The sequence below is a fragment of the Calonectris borealis genome, chromosome 1 (assembly GCF_964195595.1).
Source record: "Calonectris borealis chromosome 1, bCalBor7.hap1.2, whole genome shotgun sequence".
Classification (NCBI taxonomy): Eukaryota; Metazoa; Chordata; class Aves; order Procellariiformes; family Procellariidae; genus Calonectris; species Calonectris borealis.
This window is the reverse complement of record NC_134312.1, coordinates 3,984,050-4,006,961: the sequence shown is the minus strand read 5'-3', so window position 1 is coordinate 4,006,961 and position 22,912 is coordinate 3,984,050. Positions and strand designations below refer to the sequence as shown.

The following is a 22,912-nucleotide window of genomic DNA, read 5'->3' as shown; positions in this document are numbered from 1 at the left end:
ACACCGAAAATTAAAGATACGTGTTGTCTGCAGAACAAAAGCCAATCAGTCTTTCTGTTCTATTAATAACGAATACCAGTCTCCCAGGTGTTGGGGAAAAGGCAAAAGTAAATTGTCAGCTGGCAAGGCTACTTTGGGTACCTTGTTTGCCTGCTTCTGGAATTGTTTCTTCTTCCTCCTGCTGTCTCTTAGGAAAGAATGTCCTCCCTGAATTCTTTATCGATGTGCAGCTCTCTCTCCTCTCTCCCTCAGTACCTACTGTGATAGTGGTTTTTGTTTAACCTTCACAAAAATGTGCTGCACTAGAAGTGTTTTGTGTAGGCATTGCTGAGTAGCATCTCTATCTTACTGTAATCTTGTCTGGTTTTTTTACCCCTGGTGTTTTGTAACCCTCTGCGTTGCACTGTGTCTGAAAACATCACCTGGAGTCAGGGAGTTTTGTTTGATTTGTACTGTGGTGCATCTCTTGTGCCATAACCTGAATTCAGGCTTTGGCGATAAACGTATTTCTGCTGCAGCCTCATCAAAAATCCTTGGCCAGGTTACGGCCCTGCTTTGTGTTGAAATAATGGGGGTAACAGTAAATACATGCTTGGGACGGAATCTGAGTAACAAATCGTAAGCATGGTTTTGGATCCGTTCAGTGGCGATCAGTAAATTAGCAGTGATTTTGAGTTTTTCCCTTCCATGGCCATTGTCAAAGGCAAACTTTTTTAGCAGGTCCTGTTGTGACAGGACAAGGGGGAATGGTTTGAAACTAAAAGAGGGTAGATCTAGACTACACATAACGAAGACATTTTTTACGCTGAGGGTGGTGAAACCCTGGCACAGGTTGCCCAGAGAGGTGGTAGATGCCCCATTCCTGGGAACATTCAAGGTCAGGTTGGACGAGGCTCTGAGCAACCTGATCTAGTTGAAGATGTCCCTGCTTATTGCAGAGGGGGCTGGACTAGATGACCTTTAAAGGTCCCCTCCAACCCAAACTATGCTATGATTCTATATTCTGTTAACTTTGACAGAATTGGCTATGGATCCTGGTGAAAAACTCAAATGTTTTTCCTTAAAATCAGCAGCCAGAGGCAAATTTTTTACATGATGAAGGATGCGTGTAGGCTCTTCTTTTTTGGTATTAAATAAGCAAGTTAAAATTAGACTCAAATTTTAAATAAAGGACCGTTTTCTGGCATTAATACCTGTCAACTGTGAAAACACGTGTATTTGTTTCTGTTCAGTAGACGTTCAGGAGATGTGCAGAGTACTGTCTTACTAGGTGTCACTTGCAGGGGAGGGATGTTAAATCTCAGCGTGTTCAAGGCTTAATGTGCTGGCTTAAAACTACTTCTCTCGTTCTTACAGATGTGTATGGATTCTGAAAAACACATGATATATACCTTCGGAGGCAGAATTCTGACCTGCAACGGCAGCGTTGATGACAGCAGAGCCAGTGAGCCTCAGTTCAGTGGATTGTTTGCTTTTGACTGCCAGTGTCAGACTTGGAAACTTTTGAGAGAGGATTCCTGTAATGCTGGACCTGAGGATATCCAGTCCCGAATAGGACACTGTATGTTGTTCCATTCTGTAAGTATCTGCACCGTACTTTGATTCATGATGCCTGACTTTAAGGAGAACATCTCGTTTTGATTTTTCTTGCAAGTTTGAAGCTCTTTAATCTCCCACGTGGTGTGTTGTCCCACTTGATTTTATGTTCCCTGACATTCTGATGCTTCCTTGGTAAGTGCAGGCAGTATTAATTCAAGTCTTGGAGCTTTCATGACTTCAGCTGAATAAAATTTCAAGTAAAAAGCAAGGTGAATTTTAAATAGTTGATTTTAATCAAATAATGGTAAATAAACCCAGAGGCCATGTCATAATTTGATTTAAAGAGTTGGTAGAGCATCTTAGAAGCTTGTGATATAGTAAATACCCTACGTGGTTACCGGAATGGTAAACTTGGCTAGTGCAGGGGCTTACTGGATGTGTATTGAGATGTGCAGACCTCATATTCCTCTGTGCCGAGCACCCAGCTGCTGCTTGTCTTGAGCAGCTGTTAACAGTTGGGCACAGATGGCATTATGGGCACTTCATCCAGAGACTCATGGAAAGGCAGAGGGATGGGGAGGCAGGGGGTGTGTAGCATTTTATTTAGTATCGGGGATTAAAAAACCACCTTCCATTGCCTTTCCAGTTGTGCTCATCAACCAGATGTTTGCTTCAGTGCAGAACATGGGAACTGCAGGGTGAGGGTGGTACAGGGAGGATGGTTAGTGTCATATATGTTCTGGACTAGCTTTCCACGTAGGTGTTTTCAGTGGAATAGCACAGTACAGAGGGGATTAGCGTTGAGTAGGAACTCTTGCATAGGTGGATGTGGTGCAGTGGTAGTTCTGCACTGAATTTACATGGCAGTAAGGGGAGTTTGTAGAGTTTTTCTGACATTAAACTCTGACTTGAGGGTGGGGAGGAAGAGAATTAAAATTAATACTGTGGCTTTCAAGTGTGTACTGATACCACCAGTTGAAAATGGACCAGTTTGAACAATTACTGAGTTTATTTTTCTTCCCCTTCCAAATGGAAGATCAGAATTTTTACAGTGAATACTGTGCTTTCAGAGCTTTCAATTTCATTTTTGTTTTGAATGGCTCTTTAAAATCTGGTCAAAAACATGTTGCCACACAAAATTCTGCACAGGTACCAGAGGATTTTTCAAGTATGTGTCCGTGGTAAATGTAAGAATACAGGTTTCTGTAAGCACGGGTCATGGAAGTTTAGGTTCTTTGGTGTTTCTCAACCATTTGAAAGAAAAATAATCTGCCTCTTACGGACTTTCCACTTGGCAGACTTGAAAGAAGTAATAAACCTGTTATTCTTGGCTTGCTGCTTGCCATTTGCCTGCTCTGAGTTTAGTAATGTGCTGGTACCTGGATGGTTTCTCTTACAGTCCATCTTTTGTTCCTGTGGGTTTTTTTTAACAGCAAAGTTATGATCTAATGGGTTTTAGACATGGAGACTGTTAATTCTTTAATATTAAACTTGAAAAATGAATTGCTGTTTTAATGTTCGGAAGTTATAGCTTGATCAGGCAGGGCTACAGTAGTTAATTATGTAAAATCTGCCTGGTCACTCTCGAGCTGAAACTCTGTGTTGGATCCAGGCTTGTGGTCTCATGACCATGATCATGAAAAAGGAGTTTTTAAAATTGCATTTGTAAGAGGCTTTTTGGGGTGGAGAAGCTGTGAGCCCTTAATGGTTTAGCTCTTGAAACTGAGAAATCATGAATTCAAGAATCAAGCAGATCGAGAAACCAATCAAGAATTCTCACGTTCTTGTTGAGTTTGAGAATAATAAACTGTTCTGCATAATTGTTCCCTGTGAATCTTTGTGGAGATGGGGGTAAGATACTTACCAAATAAAGATTGGTGGACCTGGTAGTTATGGCGTGATTTTAAACTTAGAAGAAACGTATGTATTACTCTTTGATTCATTCATGTTTTTGTTCATGGTCACAGTTGGCCAACATACTTTCTTGAGCTTGGTAAAGACATAGATGTTTTTTCCATTCCAGAAAAATCGCTGCTTATATGTATTTGGTGGCCAGAGATCGAAGACTTATTTGAATGACTTCTTCAGTTATGATGTAGACAGCGATCATGTGGATATCATATCAGACGGCACTAAGAAAGATTCAGGGATGGGTAAGAGTATAACTGCATACTAATTTCTTCCCCTTAGTACAAATGAGAAATGTATTGTTAAGTAGGTGAAAGGCCAGCTTCAGCGTCCTGTGGTATCGGGTTAGCATCTTAAACTAGCCCTACGTACCCAAGTAAACACACAGTATATAGGTTAAACTTATGCCGGCTCTTTTGTCCTTCCTGTCATTTGACGCTCACCATCTTCAGCACAACACAAATAATTGATGCATGAAACCATATAGCACCTCAAAAGAAAAAAATTTCAGCAAAATAAGAACTAAAAATACCTCCTTTGAAACTCCAACAAAGACCAAAAAAAAAAAAAGACTGAAAAAATAATTTTCTATAAACCAGGAAAGGAGAAAGCAGTTGGTTTTTTTTCTAGTTTTCAACAAGTGAAAGGTGACATAAAGTAGAAATAATCTGTTTGGTTTGAGATACAGAAAGGCAGGTAGGATGCTCAGAGACAGAGAGTTAGAGTAGAGGGACAGAGATTATTTTGCCTGGCAGGAGCTGACTAGAAAGATGAGACCTGTTGTCCTGTTATCCTTGTACTAAATTACCAGGGAGCGGCAAAAAAAGGTAGTAGGAGGGAGCAAGACTTCAGTCCTGTCTGGTTCATACCACTGGAGCTATATACACCAGGTATAGTTCTGTATACCAGAAACCTTTAAAAACACCCGAAGGGCATTGTAACACAACTGTAAAGAACTGATTTTATACCTCTTCTCCTCAAATGACGTAGAGAAGGAAGTTCTTTTTTTCCAAAAACGATTTCTATATGTATAAGCACATCATTTTCCTGTGTTCCAAATGTCCTGATTTTCAGCGTACAGCTCAGAAGTGGAAATTTGTGTTGCAGGGTGTACTACTATAGGAGAGAAGTTATGAATATTCCTCATATTATGTATGTTTAGTCCCAATCTTGTTTTCTCTTCTTCCAGTTACCAAAATCCTAGGAAGCCAATTTATCTGCAATTTAGGCTGCCCTCCTTGTTTTGATCAGGCTTAATTTTTAGCAAGTAGTTTTGCTGAACTTTTGAAGTGAATTGTTGATGGTTATGAGTTATTGTTTGCTTATTAATTTTGTTCTGCCAACGAGGGAGAAGAGTACCCAAACTCTTATTCTCTGGACTCATTTATTTGCTTGAGTGCTTCCAAGAAGGAACTAGCTTGTATTGTTGACAATCTCCTTTATTAAGGTGCCTGTATTGTTGCCTGATGCTGCTCTACGCACACCTACGCACCATTTGTTGTACTTAAAGCTTTTAAATAATTGATTTTTTTTTTTCCGTGAAATTGCTAGCATTCTGCCATTTTGTGTTTTTAAAACTACGTTTCTGTATAGCCAGGAGCTTTAAAACATGTGGATTTAAGCTGACACCTGTGTCTACTTCAGATTTAAAGATACCGAGCTTGCCTTATGGCTGGAGAAGACACTGAGCTCTGTTTCTCAGCAATTACATTAACTGCAAGGTTCGGTTAAGCAAATGAGACTATAATATTTAGCCCTCCTCCCCATTCCCACAGGCCCCAAAGTGGTGAATAGTAGACTTTGTAAGAAAATGACTCATTGGAAATAATTCACGAGTAGATTTTCAGTTTACTGTTCTCCTGTGTGTAGAAAGTAAACAAACAGATTTGAACGTTCCCCTTGCTTTTGAAAGAAAATGCTGGGATTATTTGCATTTTAACAGGAAGAGAACAAAATGTCTGTTACATTCAGACAGCAAATGCTGACAGCACTATTTTCACTCAAAAAAGTAAGTCTTTATTGTGCTCTTGTTAGGTAGTGATGCACCATTTTGATCTGTATGAACAAAGTGATCCCCTGACTGGTCGCTATGAAGTTTTAAGATGCTCGGTGTGATGAGTCAAGTTGAGGATGCCTGACCTAAATGTTCCTATAAAGTCCCATGATTACATTTTGTTCCTGGCTCGCATGTGGCATTCAGTTCTATTCTTAGTTGAGCTATTTTGATTTTTACCCTTTCTAAAAGAACTTAATTGTGCATTTGTTTAAAATTTCCATTAGAGTAGTGAGAAGACTTTAAAAAAAGTAGTAAAACGGATAGTTAAGGATTATCAGTAATACGGAGTTGTTGCAATGCTAGAAAACTATGGTAATAATATGTTGATTTTGCTGCCCTCATCTTCTGGATGAGATGTTTATGCTGTATAGTGTTTCTTTGTTCTTAGTTCTGCTTTTGATGTTGATCCTGGAACCAGTTCCTTGTTTAGGTGATGAGTTTGAGAGAATATTGGGTGATAAATATCACTTAAATTTTCTTAATTTGGAGTAAAGGATAATAATTGTAGCAAGTTTAGATGTGCTTTTTTCATTCCTGGGAAAAGTTCAGATTTGATCAAGGTACAATTTCTAAAAGATGGGTTTGCACACACCTTTGCCTACTAAAAATGTCTCCTGACTCGATCTGCTTTGAACATGGGTAAGCTCTGCAGCTCTTCATGTCTGGCAAATGCCATTTGCCAGTGAGCATGGGTGCTTTCTCCAGCTCATTGCATCAAAAAACCTGGTGCTTTCCCTTTGCTGTCAAAGGAGGGCACTACAGTGAAATTAGGCCATTTGTGATGGTTATCTTTCTGCTGCATGATAACTGTTAGGAGCAAGAGATTTGTTTGTTCAGCTAGAGAATGGACAAAACGGGACTGAGAAAAAGAGAATGCAACTGTGATAATGGGTCAGACATGAAGAAAGGCAGTGGTGGCACAAATTGGAGGAAGTGTGGAACAGTTGAATGGAGCCTGTGGTTGGAGGAGAGGCAGAAATGTGTATGTTGATGGACATACCCTTTTAGAGCAGCCCTATACTTTTAATTACTTTTGTAAAAACAACACCACACAAACCACAACCCCCCCACACCCCGAACCCAACACGCGTATGCCACAGTGTATCTCTGAAGCGTGCACGTGGTCTAGAGATGCCACCAATATTGGATGTCTTCAAAAGGCTATACTGAGAGCTTGCCTGCCTTGCTTGGCACACAATCCATGACTAATCATGGGCAGTCATTTCAGGTCTAAGAGCTAATGGGAACGCTTGTGGTCAAGGTTCCTGTGATACTTCTTTTTGGCCCTGACTCAGGTGGTGCGTCAGGGCTGTGGATCAAAGGGAGAATTTCCTTTTGCAAAAGAATCAAGATCATCTGATATCCCTTGGCTTTGAGTAACTTCCAAAGTCAAATGAGAACAAACCTTAAATGTTCTTGTGGCTCCTTTTCATGGTGAAGTGGTCCTTATGGGCAAACTGCAAATATTTTTTGAGTTACCAGTGAAGTTCCCAGGTCTCTTGCTGGGGCAGGTGCTCATTCCAGATACAGAACTGTGCACCTGACAGACGGGAGGTTTCATGGATAAGTACCACGGACAGAGGCGACACAGCCCAGTCCTGGAAATCCTGATTTAAAACAAGACGATGTCAGAAAAACAGTAATCAAAATAGAAAGCATAGCTAGCCCAACATGGCCAGGATCCAACTCAGACAAGCAGTCTGAAATCCCATTTTGATCATCTGTTTGTGACACCTGACATGTTTTACCCTTGTTCAGTTTAAAGTCTACCTTGCCGGTGGCCAGCCTGTCTCTTGCCATGGAATCACTTTGTTTTGTGAGGGACCTTATGTGCTCTTCATCTTGTGAGGTGCTTCTCTGAACCAATCTCAAAATACTTTCCTCCTACTATGGAAGGTAAGGAGGAGAGCAGGCAGTCACCAAATCCTAAGGATGCTTTACAGAGATGTCATAGCAGCAGAATTCCATTCAAATGTACTAACTGACCTGTTTTTTCCAAAACCTCACGTTGCTTGGGAGAGAACAGAGCGTTGGACATTGCGTTGTTGCTTTTTCAACATGACAACCAAACTGTTCAAGTGGTCTCCTTAGTTGCTCCTTGGCTGGCTGCCAAACGCAGTCTCATCATGTAACATCCAAGACGATAATCATTATCTTGCTGTGTCAACAGCTGGCCTGCATGCTATCTCTATCGCTCATCAAGGTTTGCTCCATTAAAGTTCAGGAGAAGTGCTGCTTCAGTTTTATATGGATTACAAGTAGTGGTATGGAGTAACTTGCTGACCTACCACTTTTTTTAAATTAATCCATCAGGGAGGTGCCAGGTTCTCGTGAACAGCAATATCCATGTGATGTAGCTTTTTCCTATGTTTTAATCACGAAGTATCACAAGGAGGGAGGATACTCGAAAGTCACTTGTAGTGGGATTAGCAGTAACGTGTTCTGAGGGTTTCGTAACTTAGGTGGCACTAAAAGGCTGTCAACGAACTTGCTTCCCTTAATTATCCTTCACGAATCCTGCAGAAGTGGTCTGCAGACTACAAGTTTCATCATTGTTTTGCTAATCCTTTGTTTCAAAGCATGTTTAAAAACATGCTATAGTATTGCCTCAAATGAGAGAGATGAGATTTAATTTTCAAACTTCTGTCTAGTACTATGAGAACCACATCTGTGAACTCCCGATTTACTGCCTTGCAAACTTTGCCTTCTGTATAAGCTCTGTTTTCTTGCTTAGATACTGGCAGCAGCCAACATTGCGCTTGAAACAACTGTAGCTGTTTGCCCATAGAAGCCAAAAAATATTCAGCTTGCTAAAATGATCACTATGATCAAATAAATGCCTGGAAGTAGGGACTGTGATAGTGGGAACATATCTCTTTCACGATTAGGTGTCACTTTTGTAGAAAAGCTTTTCCCATACATTACATTTAAATGGAAATTATATTATACAGGATTACACAGCATCTTATCAAAGCTTTCTCAGGAATTGCTGCTTGTTTATGTAACTGCCTGCTAACTCAAGGCCTGTGTGGCTGAATATTGTTTTCAGATATTGAGGCCGTGAGCTTTTCATTTTTACTATATAAAAATAAATTAAAATGTTAAGTTCTGGAGAGAGAATTCAGACCTCTTATTTTCAATTAGTTACTGCCCTTCTACCCTGGGCTGGTTAATGAGATTATGGGGGAAAAAAACGCAGTAGCACAAGAAAACCATTCACCATCTACTAGACTTTTGGGGATTGTATTGTGTTTAGTAATTTCTCTGTACAGCTTTTCCTCTTCAATCAGTAATGTATTGTCATGGGAGCCAAGTTAGTATCACATAGCGACAGGCCAGTGCTGCGGGCAAAACAACCAGGGCTAACTCCTCAGTCGCCGCTTTATGTCCCTCGAGCTGTCTGCCCGCAGCTGACCCGGGGGGTCGCCGGGCCTGAGAGGCACGCTGAACGGCGTGAAGTCGGTGGAGATTTGCTCCAAAGCTGATTTACATCTACATTTATGCGAAGAAGCAGAAGAGCGAGGGGACTTCCATGGAGCCATTCTTATCACTTCATGCACCCCTTGGATCTAGTACATTGCAAAGAATAGTTCTTGCAGTGCACTGGCGTTACCGTGTCTGATTCTCACCCCTTGTGGTTTATGACTTCTTACTCTGAGTCTTCAAATTTAAAAAAATACATCCGAAGCAATCAGTTACTGTCACAGGTTCAATTTTGTCTCCCAAAATTGAGAATTAAATTTCCTTCCCAACGTACATTTTCTTAGCTAAATATCACAAGTACTTTTCACAAGTTTACAGCCCGTGTCCCTCTCTAATATGCTGACCGCAATCATGTGAACTACATCCAGCAGCTGCTGCAAGTCCGCTGCGCTTGCAGATTATGAAGCTCTCTTACCCCCTAGCGGCAGTGCTTGTCAGTCGGGAGGGTTTTGTGTAGCCCTTCTGCTCTGTCAAGGATCAGACTTCCTTGGTAAACGTCTTTTTGACATTTCTGTCATGTTGAAAATATCACAGCATCTCCCTCTTACTGTGTAGTAGCTTGCTTTATTTCCTCATTGTTTCATTTTCAGGGACTTGTTTATAAAATTTGTGTTGTCTTGCGTTTTTTAATCATACTATATGTAATTTTCTGGTTTGGTCTTCCTCTGCAAAAGACTAGATGTCAACTTTGTTTAGCCAAAGGCACTACTTAAATATGGTTTCTACACCGTTGCTTGGATAGGTCAAAGAGGTTATGTAGGTTGCTCGTCATCTTAGGCCCCTATTAAATGTAGGGGTTTATATTTTTGGATGTATTATTTTTCTAGGCATTTTGCATTTCACACAGTCTCAAGAAGAGATTGATGTACCACTGAGGGAAGCCTGAAATTACTTGACTTGAGTTTGCTTTTGACTGCAGTTGCTGCAGATAAATCCTATTCTTACTATCAAGAGTGAAAAAACAGAGGCACTGAACTTTGGCAGCTTTTCTCTCCTTCATTATTTAAATAATAATTTCAGCTTCAGGAAATTGAGCATAAACTACATACAAAATTCATTTATTTAACAACATTTCAGGAGGAGGGATGGGACTTCCATAGACAAGTTTCATATACTTTCTGTATCAATGGTAATATAGCAACCATATTCCTCATGATTATAATAATTTTCATTTCAATGAGCCGGAGGTATTAATGCTGTGAAGATTTGCATGCTTTTTTCTAAAAACCCGGCATGGTCTCGAATGTTCAAAGCAGCAGATAGGGTTGCAAAGACATTTGCCATCTACATTAGCATTGCTGATTAAATTTAGACGGCTCTTCTGCCAGAAATGTCTCAAATATGCCTTGAATTTAATCCTTTTGGGTCAATGATTCAGTCCCTGACTATGCAAGCAAACACATTACACGATACTTTTCAAAAATTAATGATATTTAGTCTATAATTGTCTTTTTGTTCTCAATTTCCTTATTGGGTGACTTTCACAGTACTCATTAGTCTTGTTTTAAAATTTCCTTGTGGTTTGCAGCTAAGACAAGGTATGTAGTTGTTGTTGTTGTTGTGCCAGCATTGTTCCCTGCTTTTTTTTCCTCTGCTCTGCCACCCATTTGCTTATAAACTGGATGAATTTTCATTTGAAACTTTGTGGCAAAATTGGAGGTCAAAATAGGCAGGCTTATGCTGACAAGCGCTCCAAGGCTCTGCCTCCTGCTTTTATGTAAAACCATAGGCAAGGATTTTGTTGACAGGACTCTGAATTATCTGAATATATTTCAGTTTCTACTTAAGTTGATGTAAGAATTAAGCTTTTGGTTTTTTTAAAGAAATGTTTGGGGTTTTTGGTTTTGCTAAACGTTTTGGTAGGGGCTTACACTGTAGACAACTAAATGCTGCTCAGAATTTTTTAATTGATATTTATTACTTTCCTGGCCTACCAAATAAGAAGACTGAAGTACGGGACCGAAACCTATTACAGAATGGGCTTGCAAAATACCGTTTTGTGTGTTCTTAAACAGCAATATTAAATGGTTTATTAGCATAGGGCTTGTTTTCTAGGCCATGTGTGCAGTTCACAGTTAATTGCAGGGAAGAATTTGCAAAATACAAGAGTTCTGAGAATTTTTCATGCCAAAATCTTGATCGAAGGCCAGGAACCTTTACCAGCCTTTGTAAACTGACCCAGAAAGAGAAATGAGACAAACAGGATCTGTAAACAAAGATCACGTGCTCTTCACAAATACATTTTGGAAGGATGGTTGCCTAGGGAAACAGGAAATGGGGAATTATACAACAAACAAAAAGGACTGCCAAACAAATTTGCTGACCTTTTTTCGGGGAATTATGATGAAAACTGCTGGAATCCTCAGTATTTCACCATATTTCTAAATCTGAAGGTGGAACAGAAGAATAGTTTATTAATTATACCACAACTATTCAGAAAATACAAAAAACTTTCTTGACATCTTTGTCCTAAAGGAAGCAATGCAAGGTTGTGAGCTATGTAATCTTGAGTTCATCTTGAATTTTTTAGAGTTTCCCAGCTTTTGCAATTAAGCTTTCTGGATTCAGTGCTTCCTTTTACGGATGAGATAATAACAAAATCACTCCTTTCATATCTACAAGGATCACCTAGCACTATCTTGAGGCAGTTTAATACTAATTTCTAAGCCCGGTAGTCTCCCAAATAGCTCTGCCCATGCCTTTGCCTAGGAAAAAGTGGCTCTCAGAATGTTTTTTTTGCTTTCCAGGAGTCACAAATAGGAAGGGAAGAAGAGAATTTGCATTGGACTTGTCCTTAGCAGGGAAGGAGTCAGCCTCTGGGCGATGTTTCTTCTCCTCCTCCCTCTCACCCTGCTTTGGAGGGCATGCGCAAGACGCAAATTGTTTGCTTGGTGACTTCTGCACGCCTCCTATTTTGAGATGTGCCATTTTAAGTTGTGGTAAATAATGAGATCGCTGTGGAGGAGAGGTCATAGAAAATACCAGCTTGGAATCACTCAGTCCCAAGTTTTGGTTTTACATGGAAGATGAAGAGGTGAAAGTAATTAAAAGGAAGAAAATGGGCAAGCTAGGTAGGGGTGTTAAACTTAAGGTGCTCTTTATCCCAGAATACTGAAGAGGTAATTACGTGAAATCTCATGCTTGTACCATGGATGTTAAAAAATCTGCTGAACTGCAGGGGGAGGGAAATGCATTTATCTGATGCTTGGATCCCTTCCTGTATCCTCTGTGGTTTTCAGTGTGTGACTGTCTTTTTTTTGTCAGTTCCAATGACAGGTTTCACTCAAAGGGCTACAATTGATCCAGAACTGAATGAAATCCATGTCTTGTCAGGACTCAGTAAAGACAAGGAGAAGCGGGAAGAGAATGTAAGGAATTCCTTCTGGATTTATGACATTGTGAGGAACAGCTGGTAAGTTGATGAAAGGGGTGCTATTTCTAACATCTACACCGACTTTCTTTAGAAAGCAATCCCACATGATCCTGTCTCCCAGGTAACTCTATAACCTCTTATAAACATGGAATGGTAATGTTGAAGACAACTGAGTTCCCTTGAGACACCTCTTTTTCCCATAGTCTTTAGAGACACCGTGGCAATAAGCCAAATGAGGGAGAGAAATCATGTGAACTTCTTTACTGGAGGCAGGTGGAGGGGATGAGGGGAAGTAAGCCATTATAAGAAGTTTTTCCTGTAGCAAGTGTTCAAGGCCAGGATTCATTATCAGTGCAGCAAATTTAGTCAAATGTAAGTTGTTAATAGCAGCATACATGGTACTAGTTAGTAGAAACTAAGGAAACTGGGCGATGTTTCTTCTCCTCCTCCCTCTCACCCTGCTTTGGAGGGCATGCGCAAGAAGCAAATTGTTTGCTTGGTGACTTCTGCACGCCTCCTATTTTGAGATGTGCCATTTTAAGTTGTGGTCAATAACGAGATCGCTGTATGAACGGTGTCTGCTGTATGAACGGTGATGGAGAAGTCTTCACGCTAGATCTATCAGCTCTTTCCAGGCTGCGTGCAGTGGTACTTCAGGTAGCTGCTAGAGCCAATATTCTGAGAAAACATCTCCTCGTCTATTTGCTGTATGGTATTTGGTAGTTGGTTGCCACTGCCCCTTTCCAGAGCTGGCAGCGTTTTTGTGTTCAAGGTCTCTTCTAATGGGGGGCCAATCACTTTGAAGGGTGTGAATGCTGTTTTTTAAAAATGGGATTTCAGTTGGAAAAAACAACTTAAGTCTGCTTGGAAATCAGTGATTGAAATGTTATCTTTGCTGAAGTTTCTGGTCTATAGCTCTACTGTGTCCAAGATGGTATTCTCCATAATGAAAAATACTTCATGCTGACAATTCTGCTAGCAAGTAAAGCAACATCTAAAGATACCTCCAAAGCTCATGACATAAAATTTTCTAGAATTTTTTCCTGTTTGGTTTGTGATTGAGGACTGTGTTCAGCCAAGATGACCTTCTCTGATCGTTGGATGGGTTTCTTTGTAGAGCTAAGGATGGGGATATAGAGGACAATATATAGAGGAGTAAGAAAATCTTTGGTCTTATATGCCAAGCAGTTCAGATTGACATAATTTGTACCTTATAGCCTTTCAGTAACTTTTTCTACTTCCTGTAGGTACTACTAACCATTACTTACTGCCTTGTATTTCAGGTCTTGTGTCTATAAGAATGACCAAGCAGCAAAAGAGAATCCAGGTAAAAGCCTTCAGGAGGAGGAGCCCTGCCCAAGATTTGCTCATCAACTGGTGTACGATGAGCTGCACAAGGTATGAGGGTCCAGATACATATATGGTGATTTTTTTAGTCTTACTGCTCTTCTGGTATAGTTGCTTCTTCAAAGGTGGTACAATGAATATAGCTTTTTGTATAGTGTTAATGTTTGAGTTAATGTGGTGGGTAACTTTCATTTAACTTATTATCATACTTTTTATGTCAATGTGAAGTAGCATGATAGCTCCTGGATGAAATCAAAATGCAGACAATGGGGTATATTAAACCTCTACAAAGTTGTCAAGCAGCTAGCTCCTAGCTGTTCTCAACCTTGAGAACACTTGAAGCTTTGTTCATTATCTTCAGGGACTTAATCTCACAACCTGTTAGTGACTAAAAGGTCACAGATAGTTACCAACATTTCTAGAAGAAAGTGTGTTTGAATGAACTAATCACTGTTAAGAATATGCTCTAACAGAGGTGCCTTACTTTGTCCTGCATGTCAGAAGCAGCTGTCATTCTTTAGTACTATCTGACTAACGGACATGTTCATGCTTAAATGTACTTAAAGTTGTTTGTAGCGTACATGACTGCTCACTAAACTTAGGGCTTTGTGCATATTAACCAATAAAGCACAAACCCACGGATTAGGTTACCATAACTTCATTAACCTATGAATTTAAATTGCTGTTAGACACTTAGCTAACTTTTCACGGATATTTTGCAATTAAAATAAACTTTTTTCTAATTTTTTTTTTAGTCTGAAACAGTCTGAAGTGAAAAAGACAAATATACTTTAGTCTTATCATTCCATGGGATGTTAATCAAATTTGGGAAACCCAACTAGCCCGAAAGTCTGGGGATAAGGGGGGTTTTAGGGATAAATAGCTGTAACTTCTGTATGGAGAACTTGTGTGGTTTGTCTTCATCATGGACATTAATGTTGGACAGTAAATACTGTTCTGCCTTCCGTGGCTTACTTCTCAGTATAAGGTACCATGAGACTGAGAGTAGTATTTTATAAGTTTCTGTGAAGGTTGCTAATCATGGCAGTTGCCCAGCTTTATCTGAAGAGCTGTTTGATGTACTTGTTTTGAAGAGTCTTATTTTTAGAAACCTCTGTTCAAATAACCTTTCTAAACTCCTCTGATATAAATAAGGAGAGCCTACATCAGTGGGATGCAGAATACATTGTTTTGAGTGATTATTTTTAAAGCTGTGGAGAAAGGTAGCCTGTTGGACTTCTTGAACCTCAATATTTTAAGATCCTTTGTGACATTTTTAATATCAACAGTTCAGAGTCTGAAATGCCAAATGATGTGATGAAAAAAAAAAGTGAAGAAATAAACAGTGCTTTTTCAACACTTCCACTTTTCTTGAGATTTGCCTCTCTGTAACTCTAGCCTTGCATTTCAAAAGCGTTTTATCTTGCAATTATCAGGACTGCTGTTAAAGACTATTTCATTTGAGCTACCTTGAACAAAAAATGAATTTTGCATACAGGTATATTTAGTATTTCCACGATTGGCATCTCAGGATTTCTAGAACTTTTTTTTTTAAGTCAATCACAGTAATGGTTGTGACTTCTGATTCTAGATAAGATTGGTGTTTTCCTCCTCAGTTCTTTTTAGGATTACAGTTTTGGCTTTTTGTTTTACTCTTTATTCAGTTAGCTCTTTCCTTTGTGCCCAGGTAGTGTATTGGGTGTCTTGCGGCTAGGCTGCTGTATTGAGGTGAGACAAATCTGCCCTTCCAGAGACCTCGGAAATACTTTTCTCTGCAAGTCAAATTAAGGCTCTGTAGAGTTTACGGGACATGTGGGGACACAGGCCTGTTGGTCATCTCCCAAGATTACGCTAGACTGAGCTTGTTGTCCCTTTGAGCATCTTTAAGACTTCCTACTCACTTTGCCAGCGGCCCTTGTCTTTGGGGAAGATAATGGTCTTCGCTGACTCAAGGAAAAGGCTGCTTGTCTGAATTGTGGTGTCTACAAAGTCCCTTTTTTCTGAGTCTTCCTTACAAGCGTAAATGTTTTGTCTTCAAAGAAAATGTGTGATCGCTGGAGTCATCTGACAATTATATGTGTATAATCTGCTCATCCCCAAATTAGTGAAGGGCTTAGTTCAGGTGCCTTAATTTACCCTCTCTCATGACAACGAGAATTTGTAGTCTTTGAGGACAGGATTGGAGGAGAGGTTGGTAATCCATCAGTTGGAGTATTGTTTGCATCAAGTATTTTGAACAGGGCAACAAGAGTTGGCTCAGATCCTTCTTTTCTGCTCGTATCTTATGTACTTAAGGATTTATCATACTTATAGGTTTTTCCTAAAGAAAGAGATCGCATGGTTTGTGGATGTTTGTTTATAAATATCTCAGGAATCTGCTAGAGGGAGGTTCTAACAGTGCAGCCTTTTTTATTATCTTAATGTAAGCAGTTTACATTGCTCCTGGGGGGCAAAATAAGGCTAATAATAAGATGCAGCAGCTTATCCAAACGGCAGAGTTTTCTCCCTCCAGAATAAACCTTTCCAAAGATGCTGACATAGTAAATAGTCTTTGTTTAACGGATGTACACAAACAATCAACTTTTTGATCTGCCTCTCATTTGCTTAGGTTCATTACTTATTTGGAGGGAATCCTGGTAAGTCCTGCTCTCCAAAGATGAGGTTAGACGATTTCTGGTCTCTGAAGCTTTGTCGACCTTCAAAGGAATACCTGCTAAGACACTGCAAATACCTCGTAAGAAAGCACAGGTATAGAAACAAAAAATGTTTTGCAATTTTCTTTTCCAAAGTGTCTTTTTTTTTTTTTAAGTTGCTAAAACTTGAGTATCTTGTAAACTGTTTTGGGAAATGTCACTTCGTTATTTATAGGATGGTCTGCAGGTTTCTTGATTATTTTTTAATTTTTTAAAAATTCAGTAATAAAACACAGTGGGGCAGGGCTAAACTACACAATTAACTTCATCCTGGTTTTACTATGTTATTCTAAAACTAGAAAAATCTGGCTATAGTGTGGGGAGTCATGGGGAATTTTTAGATTCCCTTTTTACTCTGCTGCTCATCAACATGTGTTTTGGTACTGTCACCTCCCAAGGAAATGGAGTATGTTTCTGAAACACTGTGCTAGGAGATAGTAACAGCTCACAAGGATGCTAATGAAGTCTGGGGGCTGGATTCCTTTGCACATCTGAGACTCAACCGTGGTGAGGTCATCAGAGTTTCTCATTCAGAATCACTTGAAAGATCTCACTTAGGCAGAATTAAGCTACACTGTGATGATTCTTGTACTCTGGATATTTCAGAGCTGCCTGATATTTGCTATTTAGGGCAACAGCTTTTCAAAGTCAAGCTTATGGTGTTGCCTTAGGCAAGAAATTGTAGCAGCGAGACAGCCTTTCAAGACCCAGCAAATTATTTGAAGCCAATAAATAACTCTTTTTGCATTCTTGGTGAGAATACTTTGTTATCAGGTTGTTTTTTTTACTGATGGTATTTTGATTCTGAGGCAGCAAGCAAATTGCTATGCTCAACTCACAATCACTGTGGTTGGATGAGGCCTTTTGCAGATTAGCCATGCAATAGATGTGAGTACCTACAAGAACGAATAAAGGTCTTGCCCAGTCTTGGGAGTCTTATTAAACCCACATGTGGTCGTATGCAAATGCAGCTGTACAGCCTCCAGAGACAGCTCTGGATTACTTGTTTTTACTTGCTTAAATTGCACTAAAAGGAAATGTTGCTGCATATTGTCTGGCAGAAGTTTGGGGTTTATGCACCATGCTCCCATTTATTGGTGTCCATTTTAAGGAGCCGAACATGACCAGCCAGGGACTGGTATGACGGGTGCTTTGCTGGAGTTCATCTGCCTCTCAGGGCTGGAGCTGAACTGCTGCGGAGTCACTTGGCTGCCCATTATCTGCACTCCCTCCAGCTCTAGGTACCAGAACAGGTACTTGGCTGGTGTACACAGCATCATCTGGAGTCCTGTTTGGCCTATTAATTTGTTTGGTACCAGTCAGCCATAGCAGAGCCAAGCTGGCCAAGCATAGAAGAGCAAGGTGTCGATGGTGCCACTTATTTAAGGTACTTCAGCTCTCTGGACCATGGCAATATCATCTAAGAAAGTCTGTGTGAATGTTTGGAAGAAATCATGTTTAATTACCAAAATGTTGTGTACATCAGGTAACAGACATAGTCTTTGTGTTCCACGCACTGGCTCAACGACTTGCATCTTTAAACAATTTCAAAATTTGGGCTTCAGATGTCCACTGCAGTATAAATAGCCAAGTACATGACCTAAATAAAAAAACCCAATATGATTAAACCTATTTAGTGTGACTTCTTTCAGTTTGACAAGCTGTACCCTGTTAAAGGTAACTGAAATATATTATCGATAAAATATCTTGCGTTCCGATAAGGCAGTTGATATAAGGCAGTTAACTGAGAACGTGGTTTTTAGGATCCTCATCTCTGGAATCCAGAATTGTCTGAGCTGTTTCCATGGGGAGGCTTAATACTGTGCGTTGGTGATTCAGAAGATGGCAAACAGAGTGCGATACTGTGCTCGGCACATAGGTGATAGGGGAAAAAAGTAGATAACTTTAAAGCTCATTCTTTCTAGGCTTATGCACCCAACTCAGTGCTGCAGGGAAGTGGCTCTGCTCACTGAGGGTACTGAGCCCAGGATCATTTTCTGAGGGCTATATTAATTTCTTCAGGGAATTCACAGAAGTTACAGTTTCTGTTCATTAGAAGAAAATGAGAAAATAATGATGGTGCACAGGATTTTTACGTACACGTGCTCTTTCCAAAGGTGGGATATTAAGGCACAGTATTCATTGAATGCAGGGGTTTTCACCCCCATTGTTCCTTTTTCTGTTGTCTGGCAGAAGCAGGGAGCATTCTCCATCCCTGTACTTCCAGTTACGCTTCTGCACAGTCAGGAGTGTAAATATCCCTGGGACTGGAGTGCTCAAGGCTTGCCTGTATCTAAACTGTGTTCCTCACATGAGGTGCTACTCATACCTTTATTTGTGGAAAACAAACCGTACTAAATGTTTTATATGTATGTATTACGAAGTTGCTCTACATATGCTTTTGAACATTTTTAGTAAGAGCGTAATACTTTGCCCATGTAACTCTCGTACTCCCAAAAAACCCTCTTCTGTGTTTCAGTCTGGCTTGAAAGCACGTACTCCAGCAAATACGAGGCCGAGCTGCCATTAACATTGTTTTGTTTGGAAATATTTAGCCGAAAGTTTCGTTTGATAAGTTTTGCTCTTTATAGAAATAGTAGTACTTAGTCCTGAAGGAAATGGTTGCACTTACGTTTTCTGTCTCTTCTTTGCAGGTTTGAAGAAAAAGCTCAGTCTGACCCTCTTAGTGCACTGAAGTACCTGCAGAATGATTTGTATGTAACTGTGGATCACTCAGACCCCGAGGAGACAAAAGAGGTAGTGATGAATGATCTTTGTCTTACTTATAAAGAAATGTGAACTGTGTTCTCACGTGGAAGCTTTAAGCCTCTTAAACCTTGTTTTTTGAAACAGCTCTACAGGTGCATGACACTTTGCTGTATCATATATTTCTCCGCACTGAAGATCATACCGCTTTAGAAACAGTCATTTTACAACTGCAGTTCCAGATAAAATAGCTTTTGCACTCATAATAGTGAAGACTAGGCCTTTGTTTTAATTCCAACGTACTGGTGTGTATTTTGGGAGCTTTAATTGAAATGTAAACTCTCTGAAATGTCACAAGTCTGTAGTTGGTTGTGTGGTAGAAAGTGAATAGAAACTCTTATTCGCGCTGCCTTTTGGCTTGTCAATGTTAAATAGCTCTGGGGGAGGAAAGAGGTTTTTCTCTAGATGATAAGTATTTCTGGAAGTAGATTGTATATATACATTGCTCGCTAACCTTAAACTCTTATTTCCTCTGCGTTTTGAATATTATCCAGTAGGCATGTTCTTTTATTTGTTCCAGGAATTTGTTCCCATTTCCTGTTTTGATTCCATTACCGCAGTACGTGTCGCTTTACAAAAAGGATTAAAGAAATAATGAAAAGTGTCAGATAAGGTGGTTGATTTGACTCTGCCATTAATTTCCATATGGAACTTGTGGCAGCCAGCTGGATGTACAAGCGTTCAGCTCCTGACGGGTAGATGAGGGAGAGGAGACCATGGTTCTTACTTTCTTCTTGCGTTAATGACTTTGGAAGTGATTTGACAGCTGCTTTTATAAAACTGCGATAGGAGAATGGGCGCTGTTATTCCATGCTGAGACTCTGGATTAAATCACTTAATCTGTTGGGTTTAACTCATTACTTTAGATACAGAAAAAATCATTATACAGGCACTAAAAGCTGTTTTGGGGGGAATATCCATTTTGCGTATGCACAGTATAGAATTGTAGGGTTAGCAAAATCAAGAAAAAATATTCACTAATATCAGGATCTTGGAACTGGTTACATTTGTCATAAATTCCGGTTAGCCTTTTATAAATGTCAAGTCCAATAAAACACTTACGTGCTGTGCCTATAAGTTCTCTGTTAGATGATTTAGCACTGAAATTGTCCCATATCAAGTACTTTCGCATCTTTTCTAGCCATTTCTAGCATAGGAAAGACAAATAACAGATAATCCTGCTTTTCTTCATCTGGAAAAGGTGATTTCCCCCATGCAGCACGCTTCAAGGGGGCTCAACCCAATTATGCCCCGTCTTGCCAGTGTCGTAGCAGTTTCCTCTTCCTAGCTGAACCTGTCATAACCTATAACATACAACAACCATTCTGATGCTCTCTTCCCCCCTTCTCCCTCCCACCCACTATACGACTGCGTCCTGTGTTCTCTGATCTCACTTTTTCTCCATGTCATACCTGCCTTCTGGTAGCCCCGTCGTGCCTGTGGAGGCCATGTCTCTCTTTGGCCAGTTACTCCTAAAGAGATCTTGCATCTCATGGCTGGCTGTGCCTTTTTATTGCTTGAACAGAAAACATTTGTGGTGTGATCAGCAAGCTCCTCTCCTTTTAGTTCTTGCTGGCTCCTGTCACCAGCAGACCAAAGGAACTGCCATATCGGCTGCACATTGTGCACATCTGGAAATAATTTAATATTCTACATTTGATGTTCCCAGTTCAGTGTGTAGTATTTAATTTGTCCACCCTGTAACAATGAAGAATTTACCTGATAGCATGGACTCCTCTGAGATTTTGGGGAAAAGTAGTAGCTTTATCACACAGAGTAGAAATAGAATAAAAAGTTTAAAAAAAAAAAAAGCCCTTTTCACAGAGCGTACTGATGTTCTGCAAGTTAATGATCTGGTGTATGAGCTTAGGTAGGCTCAGTCCGACTGAGTGAATATATTGTGAATCCTTTCTCCGCAGGCCTAATGCCTGATCCGAACAAAATTCAGTAGCTTCTGTCCATCGTGCTGGTCCGTTGGATCAACGCATTCCGGTCAGCAGAACTAAAGCTTCGGTTCCAGTGGTGTCCTAAAAACATTTAACGATTTCTGGGAGGCTTTTTTGTTTGTCGGTTGGGTTTTTGGGTTTGGTTTGGTTTTTTTGTTTGTGTTTTTGTGGGTGGTTTTTTGTTTTGTGGTTTTTTTTTTGTTTTTGTTTTTTTCCCAAGTTGTGCTGGTCAAAAAGCTTTAACTTTCAAAGCTCTTTACACTGGATGGATCTGCCAGGTATATGGCACAGAGCCAGCTACTGCACTGGTACTGACTGGGTGTCTTTCCAGTTGACGTCAATTTACCTTCTGGTTATCACATTGAGTTGGCTTTTTGCTCTGGCATTACATCTTCAAATAGCTCTTGTGTTTTCCAAAGGACTGACGCAGGCTTTTTGGATTCCATATCAACTTTCAACCCCCAGTTTGGTTGTGTATCTCAGCCCAGACACCTACATATTCTGTCTTTATTTGTAGTTGAGATCGTCTTAATTAGTATCTGATTGGTTTGCTCTGTGCCGCCTACAGGCACTGAACATTGTAAGGCATCTTAGCATCGCAAATCTTGAGGGAATTGCTTTTTGCCTGTTCTTCTGCCTCTCTCCAAGACAACTGTTAAATTTTGGAAGGACCAAGCTGAATAGGTTTATCACCGACTTTGTGCTACAGTTCTCTTAGAGACCAGTCTATATGGCTTCATGGTTTATGGATTGAGATATGGGTAGTGTTATATAATATTACAAGCAGAATTTCACTTCGAGGTAAGGCTTACTTGCCTTATAATAGAAGTAATTTCTTCTAACTTTGCTAGGCAAGCCTCTTCAGCTGTTTTGAGTTGGATGCCAAAGAAAATAAACAGACTGTTCTTGAAACTTTGTCGTTAGTAACCAGTTTTGTTTAAAGTAGCATGAATGATTGACAGTAGGAACAGACCCCCAGATTTTGGTTCCTTTGTTGTGAATTTTAGGGATGTTAATAGGAGTATAGTTTTATTTCCTTTTTTTATTGTTCTAAAGGGAAGCAGATGCCTGCAAGTAATGGCTATCGCACAGATGCTTGTTTTAGTAGCCACAGGCTATATGCCAGCTCTGTTTCTGCCGTTGACCACAAATGCAGATCCAGTTCTTTTTAACTGTGATTCTGCTTGAAATTGCTTAAACCTCTTCAGTTAGTTCAGTCTTTTCAGATCAGTGAATCTTTTTTTACTGGCTGTGGATTAATAGCTCTGACACTGTATGTAAAGGAAGGTAGATCCCCAAAGCACATGGAAGTTTGTCCGTGTATTCTAGTTCATGGAGAGATTAAAGTTGTATGAAAGACTGGCATTTGTTGGTGTAAAAATTTCTGGTGGAATGGGTGTTCTATGTCATGTACACGCAGATGTGCATTTGGTGGTGGTTTGGAAGTAGAGGCTTTTAAAGGTAAAAGGATGGTCAAAATAAAAAATCAAAATGGATTCCAAGGTTTGTACTTATGTCAAGGAAAAAACAGGTGCTATTAAAGCACAGAAACATCAGTAGATCGCATACAATGCTAAAGGTGGTGTTCTTTGAACACCGGAGTAATCAACCCAGAACTTAGTGGGCTATAGAAGAAATCAAAACAATACAAAAAATGGCCAGTGCTGCCCAAGAAAAGGAGAGTAAGGTGATTTTGTACATGGAGATTGAGATTCAACTACTGGTGAAGCTCAATCCCATGATTGCTGTAAAACAGATAAAAAGTGCAAGTAAAACTTGCAGTATATTTTTCTTGGAGCGT

At 39.9% G+C, this 22,912-nt stretch overlaps 1 protein-coding gene across 18 annotated transcripts in view; it reads left to right on the top strand.

Annotated features, from left to right (window-relative positions):
* The window catches only part of MKLN1 (muskelin 1), a 114,698-nt gene that overhangs the window by 69,148 nt on the left and 22,638 nt on the right, over positions 1-22,912 (top strand). For 17 of the 18 annotated variants that reach the window (XR_012672496.1, XR_012672493.1, XR_012672495.1 and 14 more), the window contains 6 exons: positions 1,357-1,578; positions 3,563-3,692; positions 12,251-12,398; positions 13,643-13,757; positions 16,315-16,454; positions 19,054-19,156. Coding sequence is in view for 12 of the 18 variants with exons in the window: in XM_075142764.1 (XP_074998865.1) it covers positions 1,357-1,578; positions 3,563-3,692; positions 12,251-12,398; positions 13,643-13,757; positions 16,315-16,454; positions 19,054-19,156 (858 nt within the window). In the remaining 6 variants the exon portion in view is untranslated. Of the gene's footprint in view, positions 1-1,356; positions 1,579-3,562; positions 3,693-12,250; positions 12,399-13,642; positions 13,758-16,314; positions 16,455-17,510; positions 17,787-19,053; positions 19,157-22,912 lie in introns of those variants that run through there. The other variant, XR_012672518.1, reaches the window with a different exon arrangement.